We start from the raw sequence: 21869 nt of genomic DNA on the forward strand, positions 1-21869 counted from the left end.
TCATGCTGCGTTCTGCATTGTAGTCATTATCTTTTATCTACTCCAACTGCTTCTCTATCATACTTGAAGCAGAAGATAACTGAGAAGTGAAAAGCTCTTGGGAGGCAGCTTGTAGCTTGCGGAACTGCATGTTCTTCTTCCTCCACACCTTCCATTTGTGCCTCAGCAACTAACTTGCAGCTCTTCTGTAGAAAGATCCTGTGTGTCAGATTGCAGCAGCTCCACATTATCCTCACTAGCAACTTCTTCAAATCCAACCCCCTTTGCAAGAGCGATACAGCTTGGGTTGGTTTTGGGGAGATCTTCTGAAGGCTCAAAGGCTTTGGAATCATAAATTAAATCAGGGAGAATTGTATATCACACCCCGTGCAAACAGGCTTTTGTGAAATCATTCCAGGCCTCTACAATAATATCAATAAGAAGTTTAATGTTGAATCATTTACAGAATTCAAAAAATGTTAGGGCACTGTCACCCCCTGTATAGGCAATCAATATCTTGAACGTTTGCTTTAAATAATAAGCTTTAAAGATTGCAATCACACCATGATTAAGGGGCTGCAGTAAAGAAGTTGTATTGGGAGGTAAAATGAGAACTGTGATATTTGAGGAAAGCTCAGTGACTACTGGAGGGTGGCTTGGTGTATCACTGAGAATTATAAGAATTTTAAAAGACAATTTTTTTCTCTTGCAATGTTTTATTTTTTTAATCTACAAAAAAAATCACCCAAAAGATCAGAAAATATCTGCCCTGTCATCCAGTCTCTCTTGCTAGACCTGTAGTAGGCACCAAGGCTAGTCTTTACAATTCATTTTAAAGCTTATAGATTGGCAGAATGATAATCACAGGCTTTAGCTTTAAAATTCCACTGGCATTTGCACCCAGCATCACCATCAGTTGATCCTTTGTAGCCTTAAACCCCACAGTGTGTTTCTAGAGTACTTCCAGTCCTGCTTACTCCATTCTGGATCAATGCATCCAAATTCTCCACATATCCCCTTGAGGGCATCTGCTTCCAGTAGAGACTGGTTTCATAAAAAGTAAAAATCTGAGCCAGGGGATGGCCTTCCTTATCAATCTAATTTCTTAATGAGGGGAAAATGTCTTTGCACCTTCTTCATCTGCACTTACAGCCTCGTCTGCACAGACAGTTTAACACTGTGGAAAGTACAGTAGTTCTTGAAGATACTAAACCAGGCACTACTTCCACTAAATGAAGGCACTTCTGCGGGACTTCCATCTTTTTTTCTTAATGTCTCCATACATTGTGAAGATATTTTCTTTAACTCTGAGAAAGACTGCATTGGATTGCTTCCTTGTTTGGTATTCAATCCACACACTTAACAAATGCTCCATTTCCTCCATTTCCTTATTCCTTGTTCCAACAGATTTCATAACACTGGCAGTTGTTCCAGCTAGATAATTTTATTTTTCCCATCATTGTCTCTAATTGTACATACATTTACTCCTTTATGCCAGTTGCATGACCAATCTCACAGTTTCTTTTCTTTCAAAACACTGTATAGTTTCAAACTTGTCTTCAATTGTTAAAGCTTTTCTTCTTTTATACTCACTAGCAGAAATTTTATCACAAGCACACTTCTATGGCACTTGCAAAACCCTCTGCTTGCTCCTTTTCTGGAATACAAAAAACTTTAGCAAAAAATACACAAAGATGGGAGGGAACAATGTAAATAAGTGCTTCCAAGACAGCCAGAGGAAGGATGTGGGGGCAAATGGGAATTATGTACAGTACTGTATGTATTCAGGACTTGCTGTGCTCAGCTAAATCAGATACTCTGAATTCAGCTACTCCCACCTGGTGGCCCCAAACATCAACTTGCTGGGAAAACTGATACATGAACTTACACAATTTCAGCATTATACTGACTCATTTCCGGCATACTGACCTCATTTTTAAAGATTTTGCATTCCAGAAACATGTGTTTTTAACAGATCAGACTGTATACATAAAGGGTTCACATTCTGAAAGAGTTCAGATCAATGTATGAATAGTATCACTAAAAAATATAAGAATGTCTGGCAATATCCATAATGTTCTAAAATTACTGTCAAAGAAGGCAAATATACTCCTTTAGAAACAACTCCACTGTAATGGCAAAAAGCTTTTAAAATTCTTCTAAAAATAATTTTGAGCTCAAAACATTTTACATACCAACTCTAGATACTGAAAAGAACCAAGGAAATCATGCAATTAGTATTTTCATTGTACAGATGAAGACATTAATGTCCCAGAGAAGGTGTAATATGCCCAAGGTTACACAGCTAATTAGTAACAGAGCCTAGATAGCTTCAAAAGACAGTAATTTTTTAAAAAAAATTTACTATTGTATATTTCTTTAATCTCATAGTCACTACATAAAATATATTTTCTACATGTAAAAAATAGATCAAGCTTTTCCATTTGGTTAAATCATTTAATTATTTGTATCATACACAAAAACTGTTATCTCATATGCACGCATCTATTCATCTACACCAGTGATCAAATAAGAAATAATGCCCCAAACCAGGGTTTCCAACCACCAGCGCGAAATTACTCCCATTACTCCATTCTGGATCCATGCACCCAAATTCTCCACAGAAGATGGCACCTCCAATTTCTCACCTGCTGTCTAGGTTCATCAAGCTCCCTCTCCAAATCTTCCAGCAAAGTCACCACCTCTTCTCCACTCTCAGGATTATGCTCCCGCACCCAAGACTGGAGCTCCTCAGGCAGGATGGTCAGGAACTGCTCCAGCACCAACAATTCCAGGATCTGCTCCTTGGTATGTATCTCTGGGTTCAGCCACTGACGGCAAAGTTCCCGCAGTTGACTCAGAGCCTCCCTGGGCCCAGGTGTCTCCTGATAGCAGAACTGCCTGAAGCGCTGACGAGAGAGTTCCCTGGTATAAGACAAATTCCTACGTAGGGCTGATTCCTGATCCCAAGTGTGGTCTTCTTCTTTAACCTTTACTTTGATAATCTCCCCTTGTTCTTCTGGAGCCTGGCCAGCCAAGGCTGGGAAGACCCTAGAGACTGCTTCCATCCCGAGCTTAGACAGCTCAGGCAAAGGCTCTCTCCAGTTGGGGTCTAGGCAAATGGGTGATTTTACTTGAGCTCCTTTTTTGTTCTTGGTCAGGAAAGTTTTTGATATAAGAAAACACTCAACACAGGACAACTACAGACTCAGTTTAAAAGGACTTGTTTACGTGACAACACAGGGCAGTTACTCGGGCAATTCCATTGAAAGTGAAGCCATCCTCTGAAAAGACCAGAAATAGTGAGCACAGAGCGACTCACTAAAGCTTCAGGGTCACAAATTGAGCGGCAAGATACTTGCGAGACAGAAAACCGAGGTTATGACGGATACTTTGGCCCTAAATAAAGCCTGGGTGTATGAGCCTAGGCAAGGAAACGAAGATCGGAGCAGCCTGGGCGAGGGCGGAGAGGGAGAGGGGCTCACAAGCTGCCTGGGGAAGAGGCCCGATTGTCGCCGCGCACATGCACCCTTCCCTCGGCCGCAGCTCCCACCTCTGAGGAGCTCAGACCCTGTCGAACCCAGACTAGTGGGTCGAGGGAAACACTCTACAGCTCAGGTGGAGGTTCCGCAGACACACCCGCAGCTGTGCCCGTAGGTTCCGGCCGGGCCCGGTGAGCCACGCTCACTTCCGGTCCGCTCTAGGATTCCAGGTGGTGCCGTCTTCTCACTGGTTGTGCAAACACCTACGGTACCAGTAATTCTGGGGAGGCAAGTACTCTGGAAACGACGGAGAATTAACTCCGGAATTACCTAGTTACCTGGCATCACGGTGAAAAGAGTTTCACAGTGTGAGTAGTGCTGGAGTAGATGCTGCTGGTCTGTGTTTTCCTGTCACCGTGATAAACCATCGCTGGCACTCAGACCCGTGGTGCTCACCGCAGCGACCTGAAACAAAATGGAGAGGAGCATCCCTAAGGACTACCACGTCAGCGAATCTGTAGGATCGTCCCCCGCCTTTCCTCGTTAATTTCGGGCCACTTTCACCTTTCCCTTTCACCCTAAATCAGACTTAAAAAGAAATGTAAGAGTTAGTCCATTGTTTCCATTTTACGGATTAGAAAACCAAGACCACCGAGAATGAGCCTCAGTTGTTTAGTCACGGAGCACAGAGCCGTGACTAAACAACTGTGGGAAACTGGTCCCAGAAATCTAACAAAATCTGGACGGCTGATCAGCGCCTAGCGAATCACTGGAGTGGAGTAACCAGAACATTCCTTTCAAGCAGTCACTGGGTTCCTCCATACCTCTGGTAGCGCAGAGATGCCCAAGGAATATTTGTTGAATTGCTGCCTGGTTCCCTTCTCCATTCTCTGTTTCCTTCTGCTGTGGTCCTCATGTTGATTTCTCACATTTTGGCATTTCTGAGTAGAGAGTCTTTGAATAATCAGAACATCTCTTTTAGAAATCTCTAAATAAAAAAGAAATCTTACGCTTAGAGTCTGTGAATGGTCTTGAGTAAAATTCTGTATAAAATTTTTGTCTGTGTGCCTGTGTCATCCAACTCTGAAAGGATCATTTTCCCAGTCACTTTTAACGTGCTGAACTTATCTTTTGTTTCCCCCCCTAACTATCCTTTGCAATCAGGGATTCTACTACCTTTTTCTCATTCTGCAAGGCAGTGATCTCTGCCATGCTGAGCACAGTAGGCAGTTAACATGGAGTAAGCATGACTTCTAAGTCCTTTACTGACGAACCTTACTGTTTTGTTTGTTTTGTTTTGTAGATTTGCATTTGTTAATTACTACAACAGTGATAGACACTTATAAAAAAAGTCAAATATTTAAAAAGTCAACGTGGCAAAAAGTGAAGTTTCTTCATCCTCAGTTCCATTCCTCAGAAAAATTGATGCCGAGTTTGTTGTATGTACCTCCAACCTATTTTTAAAATGTACATACAAAACTGAGTACAATATTATTATGTACAAATATAACTGAGTCACAATTATAACTCATTATAATTTGCAAAACTTAAATCATACTAGACTACAATTCACCAAGTTACTGGGCTTTTTTGGTTTGTTTTAAACTTAAATCCTCCCCCAGAAACTGCCAAGCCAACATGTGTTACATGTCTATCCCATTCTTTTTAGTGGCTGTAGAAGAGACTATTTTGATAGATATTGCTAAAAGATCTGCACCCCAGAGGGATGTTTATCGTGAGTCTCGCTAAAGTGTGTTAAGATCCTTTCCTTGCGCTGTGCTTTCCAAGGCCTTGGGAAGAGGTTGCTCTGTATGAAACATATTTTGTAAGATTTGCAAAAGTATGCTAGTATAGTGAAAATTAGTTAAGACAGCTTCCTCTCCCTACTCCAGCTTATCCTCAGATACATCATACAGGCCTTAGAGTACCCATAATTTTATGTTGATAACAGCTGTTCTTTTTCTTAAAGAGGACTTTCTAAATTGTTAAGTTTCAGACCTCACAAATCTGCCCCGGTTGATTTCTGGAAGCTAATTTATGCTCCTAACAAAAGCGCAGGAAAGAGTGAAGAGATCTCCCTGAATTTTATTTTGACAGTTACTCCTTCTTCAGCAGCAAAGCGTCAGCTTTCCTGTCAGCGTGAGTCTCACTGAAGCCTGACCTAACTCTTTCGGATCGGAACTAGAAAGTTTATTATCAAGGAGGTATTTAACCACGACTGTACATACCTACTGTACCCTTGTGGTTGGTCCCATGGTGTAATGGTTAGCACTCTGGACTTTGAATCCAGCAATCCGAGTTCGAATCTCGGTGGGACCTTTCAAAGGTGAACGTTTTACAGTTCCTGGCTTGGCCTCTGAATGTGGGAAAAACTCGTTCCTCCGCTTCCCATCGAATTCTCGTCGAAAACAACTTTGTGGTCGCGTGCACGGTATTGAACTCTCCCCTTCTATCCAAGCATGAAAGTACCAAGCTCTTTCGCCTAGAAGAACGCTTTCAAAGCGTATCCAATTCACGGGTTTGGAGACAAAGAGAAAGATGCTGCTCTTATCGACTTACGAAAAGCTCCAGCAGCAACGTGGAAACTCAATTCCTGTGATGGAGACAAACGCTTCCTCAAAATTTCCTAGGTTCGAAGCCCTCCTCGCTGCCACAACCAAGTCCTGCGCGTAAAGTGGCTGAGCCTTTGTCTCGGGCGTGTTTCTTTTGTTTGTTTGTTTGTTTTTTTCGCTGTGGACCTTGCGCCCCGGGTTACTTCTCGCCCCTTTTCCCTATCCCCCATCTTGATGAGACAATTCACCCTCATCTGCTTTCTCTAGTCCCCTGTACTTCTTAGTCTCTCCGCTCACCCCGACTGCAACGTCTGGAAATCCCTCCAAAGCCAGCAGCCCCGGAGGGCTCGGGTCCCTGGTATCCACGGCGTCGGGTCTTCCAGCCGGAGAGAAAAACTCACCTAGGACCGGACCTGGGCCTCGCCGCGCTGGGAGCTGGCATTCCCAATTCAGGACCAGACACGGTGGAGGGGCCCTACAACTTGTGTGGGAGACAAGGGAGATGGGGGTAAAAAGACCTCTGCCTTCGGCCGTTCGCCTGGCATCTCGCCTCTTCAGCTCCTAGTACCAGGGTGAAAGGAGGGGGCTCCCTGACCGAGTCCTCCCCAGACACTACCAAACACTCGGTCCGAAGCATCTGGGAAACAGTCCCTTGGAGCTGAGGGTCAAGAACAGAAAATGTAGCCGCTATCTTGCCTCCCCTGGACTGTGTGTGTAGACGAGGATTGAATTGGAGATAGAGTTGATGAAACCTGGAAGGTCTGGAAAATTCCTTATAGACACTCATTTAGCTGTTAGAATGAGGTGGGAAATGTGAGGTGGCAAGGTGAGGGAAAGGTGTGCCCTAGAGGACAGAGAGGACAAGAACTAAATTAGAAACAAGTATTTGTGTTTCGTACAAATTAATCTCTTCTATGATGTAAGAGACAAACTTTAAATCCAATTATTTATTTTCAGATTTCTTACTTTGACATTTTGATTTTCGCATACATACCAAAAAACCAAATCGAATCCTACTTTCACCAAGTCCATTAAACCATTAATAATTCATTAGCTCATATTTTGAATTACCATTGGTTACACAGAGACTCTGTAACTACGTTTACAAAATTCATGAAAGCATTATTTTGGCTCCCGTTATGTGTGCTTGATTGTACTTCATATGGTCTGCAATGGTGCTAATTGCAGAGGGAAATAACATTTTCTTGTGGTGTTGCCTTAGCTAGTGTGGCCCCACCTTCTTTCCACTTTGTTGACGTTAGCGTGATGAGATCTCACCCAAAGTGTTCTCCCTTTTCCTAATGGCCTAACAGCCTCTTCTGCCTGTTTGGGATGCTTATAAGTCCAGCCATCCTTCCGACCAACACCATAGCCTGCCTGTGTTACTGTAAGTAATCATTATGATCACATCCATCGTCAAGCATCCACTTATCCTAGCTCAAACCAGTAACTCAGACTTTATCCCAAGCCTCTAAATTAAGGTAATGGACAAGACCTGATTGGAGATGGTGCCTGCACAACGTGACCCAGAACTGAACAGAAGGCCAAGGAGCAGCTGCTATGAGGAGGCGGAAGCAGCCACCAACACTGGGAGAGGCTGGGAGCATATGTAGATGCTCCCCCTGATGCCTTACATGTTCTGTGGGTCTACCAATTCCTTTAGGAAGCTGAGGAAATTCCCTTGGGTATTTATAAAAACTCCACCCTTGAACAAACTTTAGTTAGGTTCCTCTGAGCCCTCCTCTCAACTAGGTCCCATCCTTGGCTTGTCCAGCCCAATTTCAGCAAATAATCCAGTTGAGCCTAGTTTTAGCAAGAATCCTGCTAAGCCAATTCAGTAAGAATTCCTCACCTCAAAATCCTATCAAGTTTCTCTTTTTCCACCCTTGATATCTAATCAAGTTCCTCGTAGTCATTTTCTATCAAATGGTTGTCTTACCCTTACTATTAGCTATAGATCCCCAGCTGTCCCTGATGTATTTGGATCTGAGTTTATTTAATCTCTCTCCCCTATTGCAATTGTCTGGAATAAAGTCTTCCTTGCCTATTTAACTCCATCTGGTACATTTTTTCTTTGACAGTTTCATCAAAGATGTATAGGCATATCCTGGGAAAACTTCTTTTCCAAAGAAGATATCCAGCTAAGGATTGAGAATATGATCAGCTGCCCAGAGAAGATGTGTTCAGAATAGAGGACCAAGCAAATTAATGGTAGCTGATTTCCTGAGGAAATTAAAACAGACTTTAAAATCTGTCCATATCAAAAAATGTGTTACACCACATTAACAAAAATGAAGGATAAAAACAATGTGATTATATCCATAGATACGGAAAAAGTATTTGACAAAATTCAACACCCTTTCATCATAAAAACTCTCAAAAGATTAGTTTTATAGAGCCAGAGCAATTAGATAAGAGAAAGACATAAAAGTCATCCTAATAGGAAAGGAATTGAAATTAACTCCATTTGCTGATGACATGATCAGCAAATAGAAAATCCTAAAGATGTTACAGAAAAGTTAGAACTGATAAATTCAGTAAAGTTGCAGGATACAAAATCAACATTAAACAATCAGTAGCATTTCTATATAATGATGAACTGTCTGAAAAGGAAATTAAGAAAACAATCCCATTTACAATAGCAACAAAAACAAAATAAAATACTTGGGTATAAATTTAACAAAAGAGATGAAAGACCTGTACACTGAAAACTATAAAACTCTGATAAAATGACAAAAACACAAATAAATGGAAAATATTCCATGTTCATGAAAGAATTAATATCGTTAAAATGTCTACACTACCCAAAGCTATCTACAGATTCAATGCAATCCTTGTCAAAACTCCAATGTCATATTTTACATGAATAGAAAAAACAATTCTTAAATTTGTATGGAACCACAAAAGACCTCAAATAGACAAAAAAATCTTGAGCAAAATGAACAAAGCTGGAAGCATCACATTCACTATTTATATCTATTATAAAGTGATTGTAATAAGGCATGGTACTGGCATAGAAACAGACATACTGACCTTTGAAAGAGAATAGAAAGCCCAGAAATAAACCCATGTATTTATTGTCGATTGATTTTTGACAAAGGTGCCAAGAACACACAAAAGGACAGCTTCTTTAATAAATGGTGATGGGAAAACTGGTTATCCACATGAAGAAGAATAAAATTAGACTTCTATCTTACACCATATATAAAAATCAACTCAAAATGGATTAAAATACAAGACTGGAAGCTATAAACCTATATACCGAAAAAATTAATAAATAAGAGAAAAGCTCCATGACATTGTCTGGGCAATGATTTTTTTTTTTTTTTTTTGACTCCAAAGCACAAGCAACAGAAACTAAAGCAGACAGATGGGATTGCATCAAACTAACAAGTTTCTGCACTGCAAAGGAAACAAAGTGAAGAGGCAAACCACAGAATGGGAAAACATTTGCAAACCTTATATCTAATAAAGGGTTAATATGCAAAATATATAATGAATTCAAACAACTAAATAGCAAGAAAACAATCAACCTGATTACAAAATAGGCAAAGGACCTGAACAGACATTTCTCAAAAGAAGATATACAAATGGCAATACATATGAAAAAAAGATGCTCAGCATCACTAAGCATGGAGGAAATGAAAATTAAAGCCACAGTATCACTTAACAACCATTAGAATGAGTTTTTTTTTGCCGGGCGCGGTGGCTCACGCCTCTAATCCCAGCACTTCGGGAGGCTGAGGCGGGCGGATCACCTGAGGTCAGGAGTTCAAGACCAGCCTGGCCACCATGGTGAAACCCCGTCTCTATTAAAAATACAAAAATTAGCCGGGCATGGTGGTACGCACCTCTAATCCCAGCTACTCAGGAGGCTGAGGCAGGAAAATCGCTTGAAATCGGGAGGCGGAGATTGCAGTGAGCCGGGATCTCGCCATTGCACTCCAGCCTAGGGGACAAGAACGAGACTTCGTCTCAAAAAAAACAAAAACTTCTTTTTTTGGCTTTGTTTTGCTTTTTGTTTTGAGACCGAGCCTGGCTCTGTCGCCCAGGCTGGAGTGAAGTGGCAAGATTACGGCTCACTCAGCCTCAACCTCCTGGGCTCAAGTGATCCCCTTGCCTCGGCTTCCCAATTAGCTGAGACCGCAGGCATGCGCCACCATTCCCCGCTGATCTTTATTTATTTTGTAGAGATGGTGGTCTCCTTATGTTAGCCAGGCTGCTCTCAAACACTTGGGTTCGAACTCCTGGGCTCAAGCGATCCTTCCACCTCGGCCTCCCAAGGTGCTGGGATTACAGACGTGACCCACCACACCCGTAACAATCTTTCACCTTTTTGACAAAATCTTTTTTATAAAAGCCGGGTTTTATCAAAAAGATGAAAGATGGTAACAAGCGTTGACAAGGCCATGGAGAACAGACAACTTTTGTACATTGTTGGTGAAAATGTAAAGTAGTACAACCATTATGGAAAATAGTATATAGATACTTCAAAAACTAAAAATAAAATTACCTTATGATCCAGCAGTCCCACGTCTAGGAATACATCCTAAGGAATTGAAATCAATATATCAAAGAAATATCTGTACTCTCATGTTCATTGCAGTTAATAGCCAAGACATGGAATCAACCTAAGTGTCCATCATCAGATGGATATATAAAGAAAATGTGCTAGGCCAGGAACAGTGGCTCAAGCCTGTAATCCCAGCATTTTGGGAGGCCGAGGCGGGTGGATCACCTGAGATCAGTAGTTTGAGACCAGCCTGGCCAATGGGGTGAAACCCCGTTTCTACTAAAAATGCAAAAATTAATTGGGCATGATGGCACATGCTTGTAATCCCAGCTATTTGGGAGGCTGAGGCAGAAGAATCGCTTGAACCTGGGAGGTGGACGTTGCAGTGAGCTGAGATGGTGCCATTGCACTCCAGCCTGGGTGACAAGAGCAAAACTCCAAAAAAAAAAAAAAAAAAAAAAAAAAGAGAAAGAAAATGTGCTATATATACAATGAAATACTATTCAGCAAAGAAATTCTGTCATTTTTCACAATGAGGATGAACCTGGAGGACATTATGCTAAGAGAAATAGCCAGACCCAAAAAGAAAAATACTTCATGATCTCACTTATATGTGGAATCTAAAAAAAAAGTTGAACTCGTAGAAATAGAGAGATTAGAATAATGGTTACCAGATGTTACAGGATGGGGTGGGAGTTGGGGAAGGAATAGAGTTGTTAGTCAAAGTGGTACAAAGTTTCAGATAGACAAGAGGAATGTTTTGAGATCTATTGCACAGTAGGGTGGCTATCGACAATAATTTAAAAAGTGAAATTAAATTAAAAAAGAAAACCTGTCCAAGTTATGAGATGTGTACCTGGGAACATCGAAGATAGAAACTGGCCAGAAGCGGTAATCCCACGCCTGCAATCCCAGCATTTTGAGAGGCTGAGAGGGTCAGGTCAAACTTAGGAGTTCGAGATCAGATTGGGCAACATGGTGAAACCCCGTCACTACCAAAAAAAAAAAAAAAAAAAAAAGCAGTCCCAGCCACTAAGGAGGCTGAGTTGGGAGGATCGCTTGAGTCTGGGAGGTGGAGGATCAGCCACTGCACTTCAGCCTCGGTGATAGAGCAAAACCCAGTCTCAAAAAAAAAAAAAAAAAAAAAGAAGAAGAAGAAGAGGACGAGGAGGAAGAAGAAAGCAGCTTTCTTGAGGCAAACATTTACAGAAATAAAGAAAATTCTAGGCCAGGTGCAGTGGCTCACGCCTGTAATCCCAGCACTTTGGGAGGCCGAAACGGGCAGATCACCTGAGGTCAGGAATTCAGACCAGCTAGGCCAACATGGCGAGACCCCGTCTCTACTAAAAATACAAAAATTAGCTGGGCTTGGTGGCACGTGCCTGTAGTCCCCACTACTCGGGAGGCTGAGGCAGGAGGATCGCATGAACCCAGGAGGTGGAGGTTGCAGTGAGCTGAGATCACACAATTGCACTCCAGCCTGGGCAACAAGAGCGAAACTCCGTCTCAAAAAAAAAAAAGAAAGAAAAAGAAAATTCTAGATGAATGGATATAACATGTAGATACTTCAGCCATGTACAAGCCTTAAGACCAACATAGGAAACATCTGAATACTTTATTAAATCACAGATTCAAGAACATCCCATCCCCCACTGCCCTGCCACTGAGGTTATAATGCAATAGATCGTGATCGAGGCCCAGAATTCTTCATTCATAACACACACTTTGGGTCATTCTGATGTAACAGTCCAGAGGAGGGTGAGAGGAACAAGAATTTTAGTCATTACTGGTTAAGAGTGTAAACTAATAAAATCCTTTTGGAGGGCCATTTGGCAATATCTATAAATATTTTAAATGAGTATATCCTAAGACACAGCAAACTCACTTTTAAAAATTTATATTGCAGTATTACAGATATACACATTCAAAATTTTATGTATGTATATATAAAGTTATTTGTGCAGCATAGTTTATAATAGCAAAAGATACAGAAAACCCAAATTGTCCAATAGAGAACTGGTTAAATAATATATGGTAAAGTATGCATTGGGATACAATGCATCCTTAAAAAAGAATAAGCTTTCACTTTTTGTGATGATACGGAAAGCTCTCCAGGATATATTGGTTAGGGAAATGGGGCAGGATAAGGAATGATATTCATAGTATGTTGTCATTTGTGATTTTTTTGAGATAAAAATAGAAATATATATGTTATGTAATATATATTCATATGTGCTTAGTATAATCCTGGAAAGAATTAACAACAGTGGTTATAAGTAAAGAATGTAATTAGGTGGTTGGGGAATAATTATGGGTGGGTGCAAGATTTTATATAGCTTTATAATTCTGGAATCATGTGAATGCAGTGCCTATTCAAAAACTTAAATAAAATAAATAAAATAAAAAAAATATATATTTTTTCTCCGAAGGCCCACGATGGAAATCACAAGTAGAAACTATTCAATATGGACATTCCTCTCTGTCTTGCTTATGGAGGCATCTTTAGACATAACTGGGAATGTCGTATGGAGTATATTTTTCAGCTTTGTCACATCTCTGAGCAGAGACAAATCCTCCTCAAAGCTAGAGACCAGCAGACAATAATGGTTAAGTATTTTGTTGGGGGAGGGCAGTTTAAAGTTAGCAAAGAGTAAAAATTTCAGTAAGGTTAAAATTAGGCTGAAAATACCTGCAAAATATAGTATCAATAACTTGTTGTACATATTTATGTGGATGATTTTTATCATTTACTTTAAGTTTATTGACAATATTTTTCTATAGCCCTCAATTAATTATTCAGTTGCTCCTTCAGAAGAGCTGGAAACTCAATGGAGAACACATATATTTCTTGCCCTTAAGAAGGTTACCATCTGGAGGGAAAAGTAAACACTACCCAAATGTTTCAACTGGCTAATTTAACTTACAAGTATGATCAATGTTGCTGAGGAAGAATTGTCCCTGAGATTTGAGAGAATCTTGTACTCAGAACTGAAAATTAGCAGAGGCCAGTTAAGATACATTTAGTAATTTACTTGGTTTCTTGGCAAATTAATCTACCAAAGATAAACGCTAACTAGGCAGCACTCAGACCCATCCTTTCAGAGGGTTAAATAAAAACCTCCAGAAACGACGAGGATGGGATTCGAACCCATGCGTGCAGAGCACAATGGATTAGCAGTCCATCGCCTTAACCACTCGGCCACCTCGTCACATGCTAAGCGTGGCAAAGTCATTTTCTTCCTCCGCACAGTTAGTCCTGTAATAATATATTTTTAATCGCTCTTTTTCTGGCTTAATCCTGATTCAGTCCTTACAACCACACCCAGAATCGGGTATTTTTAGGTACATTTCGCAGCAACCACAAGAGTGATAAATGACACCTAGAGTGGTTCAGTTACTTGGCACATATCAAACGAACAGATAAAAACAGTACGCCTAGGTATTAAACACGTAGATCCTTGCTGAACACCGGAATGCATGGACATAGGATTTGAACCCTGGTTTGCTGACCTGGCTCCAGCTAGCTCCTCTGTGTTCTCCCTTTGGAGGGACCGGATTATTCCTTCTCCTGATGAGAACATCTCCAGAGATTCCTGTTTTCTGGGAGGTGCCAGAAATTAGCAAACAAACTACAACGAACAATAAACCGGCTCTGTGATTCCTTATACATTTTTGCTTCTGAAATATGCCGGACAGCAAAGAGACGCTTTCATTTCTCTCTAGTTCTTTATCTGGGGTTTGGAATTACTGCATTGCTGCGATATGCAGCAATGGGTCAAAACGGGGTTGGAAAAAAGGTAGAAAGACTTCCCGATGTGAGCATTTTCGTTCTAGAGTAGTTTGGAATGTTACTGCGTAAGATGATTTAGCCTGGCTGCCACCAACACTTACGGGGTCGGGTGGGGCAATGCTTCCTAGAGCAGGAGCCAGCTAGTTTGGGTCGGGGTTCTGTCCCACTCACCGTGTGACCTGGGCGGGCCACTTAACCAACTCCATCCCATAATTTTTATCTATCCAGGAAGAAGCGGACTTTGGCAATTTCAAATAAACCCAGCACCAAGGAACCCATCTACTCACTAGAGCTTCTCGGCTTTTCTATATTTGGTGGAAAATATTGGAGAGATTATTTCTTGCCCAAATGCTGGGGTGTTTTTGTTTTTGTTTTGTTTTGTATTGTTTTTCCTTCCTTTGAAATCTTTACTTCTCTTTAGGCAGAAGGGACTGTCTTCTCTCCCCATCATGTTCCTTTACCAAATTTCATATATCCATCCTCACCATACAACTACCCAGCATGGAAAACTGACCTGGGTTAGAGGACTAAAGATTTGTTTATTTAATGATTCAAACAATTGTAGTTATTTATTTGAATGAGGACAGTTGTTATGATTTTCCGGTCCGAGGTGGGTGTATCACTTGAGGTCAGGAGTTCGAGACCAGCCTGGCCAACATTGTGAAACCCTGTTTCTACTAAAAATACAAAAAAATAAAATAAAATAAAATTAGCTGAGTGCGGCGGCACGCACTTGTAATCCCAGCTACTCATGAGACTGAGGCACGAAAATCGCTTGAACTCAGGAAGTGGAAGTTGCAGTGAGCTGAGATCACACCATTGCACTCCAGCCTGGGTGACAGAGTGAGACTCTGTCTCAAAAAAAAAAAAAAAAAAAAAAAAGAAAAGAAAAAAGAAAAAAAGTAATTATAGCAAGGTTGCAAGACACAAGGTTACTACATAAAAGTCAATTCCTTTTCTACATACTAGCAATACTCATTTGGAATTTGAAATTAAGAAAGCAACACTATTTATATTAGCACCAAAAAAAGAAAAGAAGAAAGAAACAGAAGAGAAAACAAAAAAGAAAAAGGATACTGAGATATAAATCTAACCAGTTATGTACAAGATCTATGTGAGGAAAGCTACAAAACTCTGACTGAAGCAATCAAAGAGAATCCAAATAAATGGAGAGATATTCCATGTTCATGGATAGAAAAACTCAATATTGTCAAGACATCAGTTCTATTTGGTCTATAGATTCAACACAATCCTAATGAAAACCCCAGTGAGATACTTAGTTGTAGAAAAAACAAACAAACTCGAAATTTATATGGAAAGGCAAAAGATTCAGAATAGCCAACAACATGCAAAAGAACTATGCTGAAAAACTAACATTACCCAATGTCAAAGTTACAGTAATCAGGGCAGTGTGGTGGTGGTGTGATATGGTTTGGGTGTGTCCCTGCTCAGATCTCGTCTTGAATTTCCATGTGTTTTGAAAGGGAGCTTGTGGGAGGTAATTGAATCATGGGGCAGGTCTTCTCCATGGTGTTCTCATGATAGTGAATAAGTCTCATGAGATATGATGGTTTTAAAAAGTGGAGTTTCCCTGCACAAACTCTTCTCTTGTCTACCACCATGTGAGACATGTCTTTCACCTTCTGCCATGATTGTGAGGCCTCCCCAGCTACATGGAACTGTAAGTCCAGTAAACCTCTTTCTTTTGTAAATTGCCCAGTCTTGGGTGTGTCTTTAACAGCAGTGTGAAAATAGACTAATACAGTTGTCAAAATAATAGAAAAATAAATCAATGGGAAGAAGTGAGAATTATGAAATAGACCCATAGTAAACTTATCTTTGACAAGGGAGCAAAGGCAGTTCAGTGGAGAAAAGCATGATTTTTTAACAAATTTTAATAAAACAATTGGAGATCCATATGTTAAAAAAAAAAAGACTTTAGACACTGACCTTAACACTTTCATAAAAATTAACCCAAAATTGATTACACACCTAAATGTAAAACACAAAACTATAGAATTTCTAGCAAATAACATAGGAGAAAATCTAGGTAGCGTTGGCTTTGGCAATTAGTTTATAAAAACAACACCAAAAGCAAAACATCTGGAAAAAAAATAAGTTGGATTTTATTAAAATTAAAAACTTCTCTGTGAAATACACCGTTAAGGGAATGAAAAGAAGATGTACAAAGAACTCTCAAAAATTTAACAAGAAAACAAACGACCCAGTTAAAATGTAGGCAAAAGATCTGGACACTTCACTAAAGAAGGTGGTGGCTAAGCTTATTTATAGATTCTCAACATCATACATCACTAGGGAATTAAAAATCAAAACAGCAGGTGGGGAGTGGTGGCTCATGCCTGTAATCCTAGAACTTCGGGAGGTTAAGGCAGGCGGACTACTTGAGGCCAGGAGTTCGAGACCAGCCTGGCCAACATGGCAAACCCCCATCACTACTAAAAATACAAAAATTAGGCGGGCATGGTGGTGCGTGACTGTAGTCGCAGCTACTTGGGAGGCTGAGGTGAGAGGCCTGTTTGAGCCCAGGAGATTGCAGTGAGCTGAGATTGCACCACTGTACTCCAGCCTGGGTGACAAAGTGAGACTCTGTCTCAAAAAAGTAAAATGTAAAAAAGTAAACAGAGTTTTAAGAAATTTATCACCCAGAAATAATATATGAACTTACTTTGGATCATAAATCGAACAACTCACCCATAAAAAATTTTTTGCATAACTGGGAAAATTGAACACGGACTAGGTATTAGATAATATTAAGAATTTTAGTTAAATATTTTAGAAGTGATAAAGTTATTAAAATTATGGTTTTGTTTGTTCATTCTTTTTGTTTTCTGTGACACAGCCTCAGGAGGTCCTGACAACATGTGCCTTTTCTTTTTTTTTTTTTTTTTGAGACAGAGTCTCACTCTGTCGTCCAGGCTGGAGTGCAGTGGCGCGATCTCGGCTCACCGCAAGCTCCATCTCCCAGGGTTCACGCCATTCTCCTGCCTCAGCCTCCGGAGTAGCTGGGACTACAGGCGCCCGCCACCACGCCCAGCTAATTTCTTTTCGTATTTTTAGTAGACATGGGGTTTCACCGTGTTAGCCAGGATGGTCTCGATCTCCTGACCTCCTGATCCGCCCACCTCGGCCTCCCAAAGTGCTGGGATTACAGGCATGAGCCACGGCGCCCGGCCACATGTGCCCATTTTTTAAAATGTTCTTTTCTCTTAGACATATACTGAAGTATTTAAACATCAAATTACATGATGCTTAGAAGTAGCTTAAAATACTTCAGTGGAGAAAAGGAGAGATGAATGAAATAAGAATGGTAAATGCTAATTTTTGTTGAACCTGGTTGATATGTGCATGGAAAGTCATTACACCATTCTCTCTAATTTTATGTAAGTTTGAAAGCTTTAATAAACAAAACTAGAAGAGCTTTTTTCGATGCAAGCGTTAGCTGTCAACTACCTGTTTTTGTCAATGATATTCAAAATTACTCTCACTCTTGTTTTGAGGGGAGAAGGGGGACAGGGTCTTGCTCTGTTGTCCAGGCTGAACTGCAGTGGTGTGATCTCAGTTCACTGCAGCCTCCGCCTCTCAGGCTCAAATGATCCTCTCACCTCAGTCTCCCAAGTTGCTGGGACTACAGGCATGCACCACCACACCTGGCTAATGTTTGTGTGTGTATTTTTAGTAGAGATGGGGTTTTGCCATGTTGGTCAGGCTGGTCTTGAACTCCTGAACTTCCGCCCACCTCGGCCTCCCAAAGTGATGGGATTGCAGGCATGGATCACTGCGCCCAGGCAGAATTCTCACTCTTAAGGCTCCACCGATGTTGAGGTGTTTGAGGGAGGGAAAGTTGTTGTTCTGTGGGACCCTGGTGCTGAAGACATGATCTGGGTAACCCCTAGCTCTTTCCTACCCACCCACCCCTCTATGCCCTCCATTTCCCTCTCTCTTCTGACATAATGAAGCATGCAGGCCTGAGTACCTTCTGGCAGCTATGGGAACTATGGCTATGCTGATAGTGCAGATAATGCCTGTGAAGAAGAAAGAAAGACTCACTGAAAGTTTGATCTATATAGGTCCTTTGGTTTATTTTTTAATTTAATTTTATTTTTATTTATTTTTTCTGATGGGCTATCTTTTCTTACATATGATGATGATAATTCATGACACTTAAATAGTGATGTTTTGTTTTGTTTTCGACACGGAATCTTGCTCTGTCACCCAGGCTGGAGTGCAGTGGCATGATCTCAGCTCACTGAAACCTTGGCCTCCCGGGTCAAGTGATTCTCCTGCCTTAGCCTCCTGAGTAACTGGGACTACAGGTGCTCACCACTACACCCACCTAGTTTTGTGTTTTTAGTAGAGACAGGGTTTCACTAGGTTGGCCAGGCTGGTCTCAAACTCCTGAGTTCAGGTGATTTGCCCGCCTCAGCCTCCCAAAGTGCTGGGATTACAGGCGTGAGCCACAGTGCCCAGCCTCTTTTTGCCTAAATCTTCCTAATAATTTTTGATGATAACGACCTCTCTTTCTTCTCTGCCCCAATACCTCATTCTTTAAATAAAGCTTATGATTTTGGCATGTTTCTAGTAGGGCCCAGTTCATATGTGTATTAGTCTAGTTACTGTTTTATATTAACTTTATAAATTCCATTGACTTGGCTTATAATAGCTTTATGATTTTTGCTACTTAGGTAGGCCATTTGATTATTGTTGGTGACAGAATAATGTAATTACTAAACTCTGAATGGAAATAAAGTATTCAATAAACTCAGATTGAACTTGGAGTATTGTTGCTTTAATCTAGTGTATTTATGGAAAGCAAATCACAAAGGTGGACTGTTGAGTAAAAGAAAATATTAAAATATTGTTAAATACTCTGTATTGCTGCTACTTTGGGATTTACCCATTTATAGCCACCAAAAAAATTTTTTTTTTTTTTTTTTTTTGAGAGGGAGTCTCACTCTGTCGCCCAGGCTGGAGTGCAGTGGTACAATCTCAGCTCACTGCAACCTCCACCTCCTGGGTTCAAGCGATTCTCCTTCCTCAACCTCCATAGTAGCTGGAATTACAGTTGCCCCCACCACGTCCAGCTAAATTTTTTTTGTATTTTTAGTAGAGACGGGGTTTCACCGTGTTAGCCAGGGTGGTCTCCTGACCTCGTGATCTGCCCGCCTCAACCTCCCAAAGTGCTGGGATTACAGGCGTGAGCCACCGTGCCCGCCCAAAATAAATTTTTAAATAAAATTTTAAACACTTTCTCATTCTTAAAGTTTACTTTGATGGGTACACAAGTCTAGACTGGCAATTGTTTTATTTCAACACTTCCAAAATATATCTTATTGTTTCCTGGATTTTATCATGAAGATGCTTGTTAACATTCTAATTGTTCTTTCTTTGCAGAAAATCTATACATTCTCTCTTGCTGATTTGAGACATCCTCTTATGTTTGTTATAACACAGTTTCAGTATGAGGTGTGTAGTTATAGTTGTTTCTCTTTAACGTGCTTGTGACACATTTGCTTTCTGACTCTCTAAGGGAAAATTTTCTCTCCAATTTGTGAAATTTTCCAGGTATATTATATCTAAATATTACCTCACTTACATTTTTTTCTCTTCTTTTATTCCTGAACTCTAATCGTATGTACTTCAGAATTTTCACATAATCTTCCATTTCTATTATTATTATTTTTTAAATCAGTATTCTGTGGCTGTGTAATAAAGTACTCCAAACTCGGTGGCTTAAAACAACATAGAACTCAGCTGAAATGTATCATCTCATCTCCTTGTAAAATCAGCTGGATTTACAAATTCAATGTGAGTTGGCAGGTCAGCTGGGACTCGCTGCTCCTGGATGCCCTTAATGCCTGGATGTCTGATACTTGGCAAGGGCTATTTTCTGGAGTTCATCAGTTTTCCTTCATGTGATCTCCCCAACAGGACTGCCCAGATTTCTTATACGGTGATAGTGTTCCAAGATGTTGAGAACTGAAGCTGCAAGCTTTCTTGAGACCTGCACTTAGAAGTAGCACAGCATCACTGCCACTGTGTTCCAATGGTCAAAGCAGATCACAAAGGCAGCCCACATTCCAGGGTTAGGGGAAAAAGATTTGGCCCCACCTTCTGATGGGAGGAGATGCAAAGAATTCGCAGTCGTGTTTATCTATCTCAGCTTGCTTCACATGTTCCATGTTCTTAACTATTTTTGTTGTATTCTGGGTTAAGGTTTTGGCTTTATCTTTCAGCTTAGTAATTCCTTCCCCAGCTGTAGCTAATATGCAAAAAAATTAGGAATTTTTTTTTGGCCAGGCACTGTGGCTCACGCCTATAATCTCAGTACTTTGGGAGGCTGAGGCGGGTGGATTACCTAAGGTCAGGAGTTCAAGACCAGCCTGGCCATCAAGGTGAAACCCCGTCTCTACTAAAAATACAAAAATTAGCTGGGCGTGGTGGTACACCCCTGTAATCCCAGCTATTCGGGAGGCTGAGGCAGGAGAATTGCTTGAGCCCGGGACGCAGAGGTTGCAGCGAGTCGAGATCATGCCACTGCACTCCAGCGTGGCTGACCGAGCGAGACTCTGTCTCAAAAAAAAAAAAAAAAAAAATTTTAACTATTACATATTTATTTCTTGAATCTAAATTTTTACATAATTTTACTCACTCTTTTGCATACTTCATTTGTAATCATATCCTTAATTTATTGATATATGTCAGACATAGCTATTATACATTTTGTACCTTAAAATTTAACATCTACAGTTCTTTAGGTTTCAGTATGACTTTTTGTATCTGTTGAGTCTCAAGCATAGTAATTTACCTTCTTAGGTTTGTAGTAATCTTTATTATTAACCTTATTGTGTGATCTTAACATAAGAGAGTTCTGCAGGCCTAACTCGGGGAAGTTTTCTTTCAGAGAGGATATATTTCTACTTCTGCCAGGAGCTAGGTGACAAATTTGACCCTGAACCACTTGGTCTCACTATAGGTTTTGGCCCATAACAAGAGTGTCAGGCTCAGCTCCTCCAACTCTCTGCTTTTCTGATATTAAATATTCATCCTCACAGTTGTTTTTCGATTGGTATCTGACTTCAGGTTAAACCCACTCCTCTGTTGGTCCAAGTTGGCTTCCAGCAGTTCTTGCTCCCAACTGTTCCAACTCCCAGGAACTTTAGGCAGAGTTCCCACAGCTATGGCTTTGACTACTCACTACCCTGATCTGGGCTCCTCCAGGTGTTTCTAAGTCACTTTAGCGCCCAGAAAATATTCATTTATTTTTGTTTTGAGTGACCTCTAAAGAATTCCTTAATCCTTTGTGAGACCAGAAATGTCACAAAAAGTGTACTATCCAGAGACTTTGTTGGGAAGATTTTTTTTAAAGCAAGAACAAAAAAGTACAGACCAATGACTGAAAAATATATAAGCACGCAAGATTATCTATTTAGTATTCCAATGGAGAACGTATATCCTGAGCCTAGTCATGCGAAAGTATCAGTCAGTGAAAGACATTCTATTTTTAAAAATGAAATGAGGCCGGGAGCAGTGGC

At 40.6% G+C, this 21869-nt stretch overlaps 1 protein-coding gene and 2 non-coding genes across 5 annotated transcripts in view; 1 reads left to right on the forward strand and 2 right to left on the reverse strand.

Annotated features, from left to right (window-relative positions):
• Positions 1 to 21869, reverse strand: part of SCAND3 (SCAN domain containing 3) — a 46767-nt gene that overhangs the window by 14239 nt on the left and 10659 nt on the right. Inside the window, exons 2-3 of one of the 3 annotated variants that reach the window (XM_063812824.1) lie at positions 4286 to 4449; positions 3800 to 3926 (exon numbers count right to left, since the gene is read on the reverse strand). The exons of 1 other annotated variant lie outside the window; for it this stretch is intronic. Coding sequence is in view for 1 of the 2 variants with exons in the window: in XM_016955108.4 (XP_016810597.1) it covers positions 2628 to 3047 (420 nt within the window). In the remaining variant the exon portion in view is untranslated. Of the gene's footprint in view, positions 1 to 2627; positions 3927 to 4285; positions 4450 to 21869 lie in introns of all 3 variants that reach the window. One more of the 3 variants, XM_016955108.4, reaches the window with a different exon arrangement.
• Positions 5709 to 5780, forward strand: TRNAQ-UUG (transfer RNA glutamine (anticodon UUG)). The gene has a single exon. It is a non-coding gene; the product is annotated as a tRNA-Gln (tRNA).
• TRNAS-GCU (transfer RNA serine (anticodon GCU)) lies at positions 13654 to 13735 on the reverse strand. Its single transcript has one exon. It is a non-coding gene; the product is annotated as a tRNA-Ser (tRNA).

Source organism: Pan troglodytes, chromosome 5 (genome assembly GCF_028858775.2).
Source record: "Pan troglodytes isolate AG18354 chromosome 5, NHGRI_mPanTro3-v2.0_pri, whole genome shotgun sequence".
Lineage (NCBI taxonomy): Eukaryota > Metazoa > Chordata > Mammalia > Primates > Hominidae > Pan > Pan troglodytes.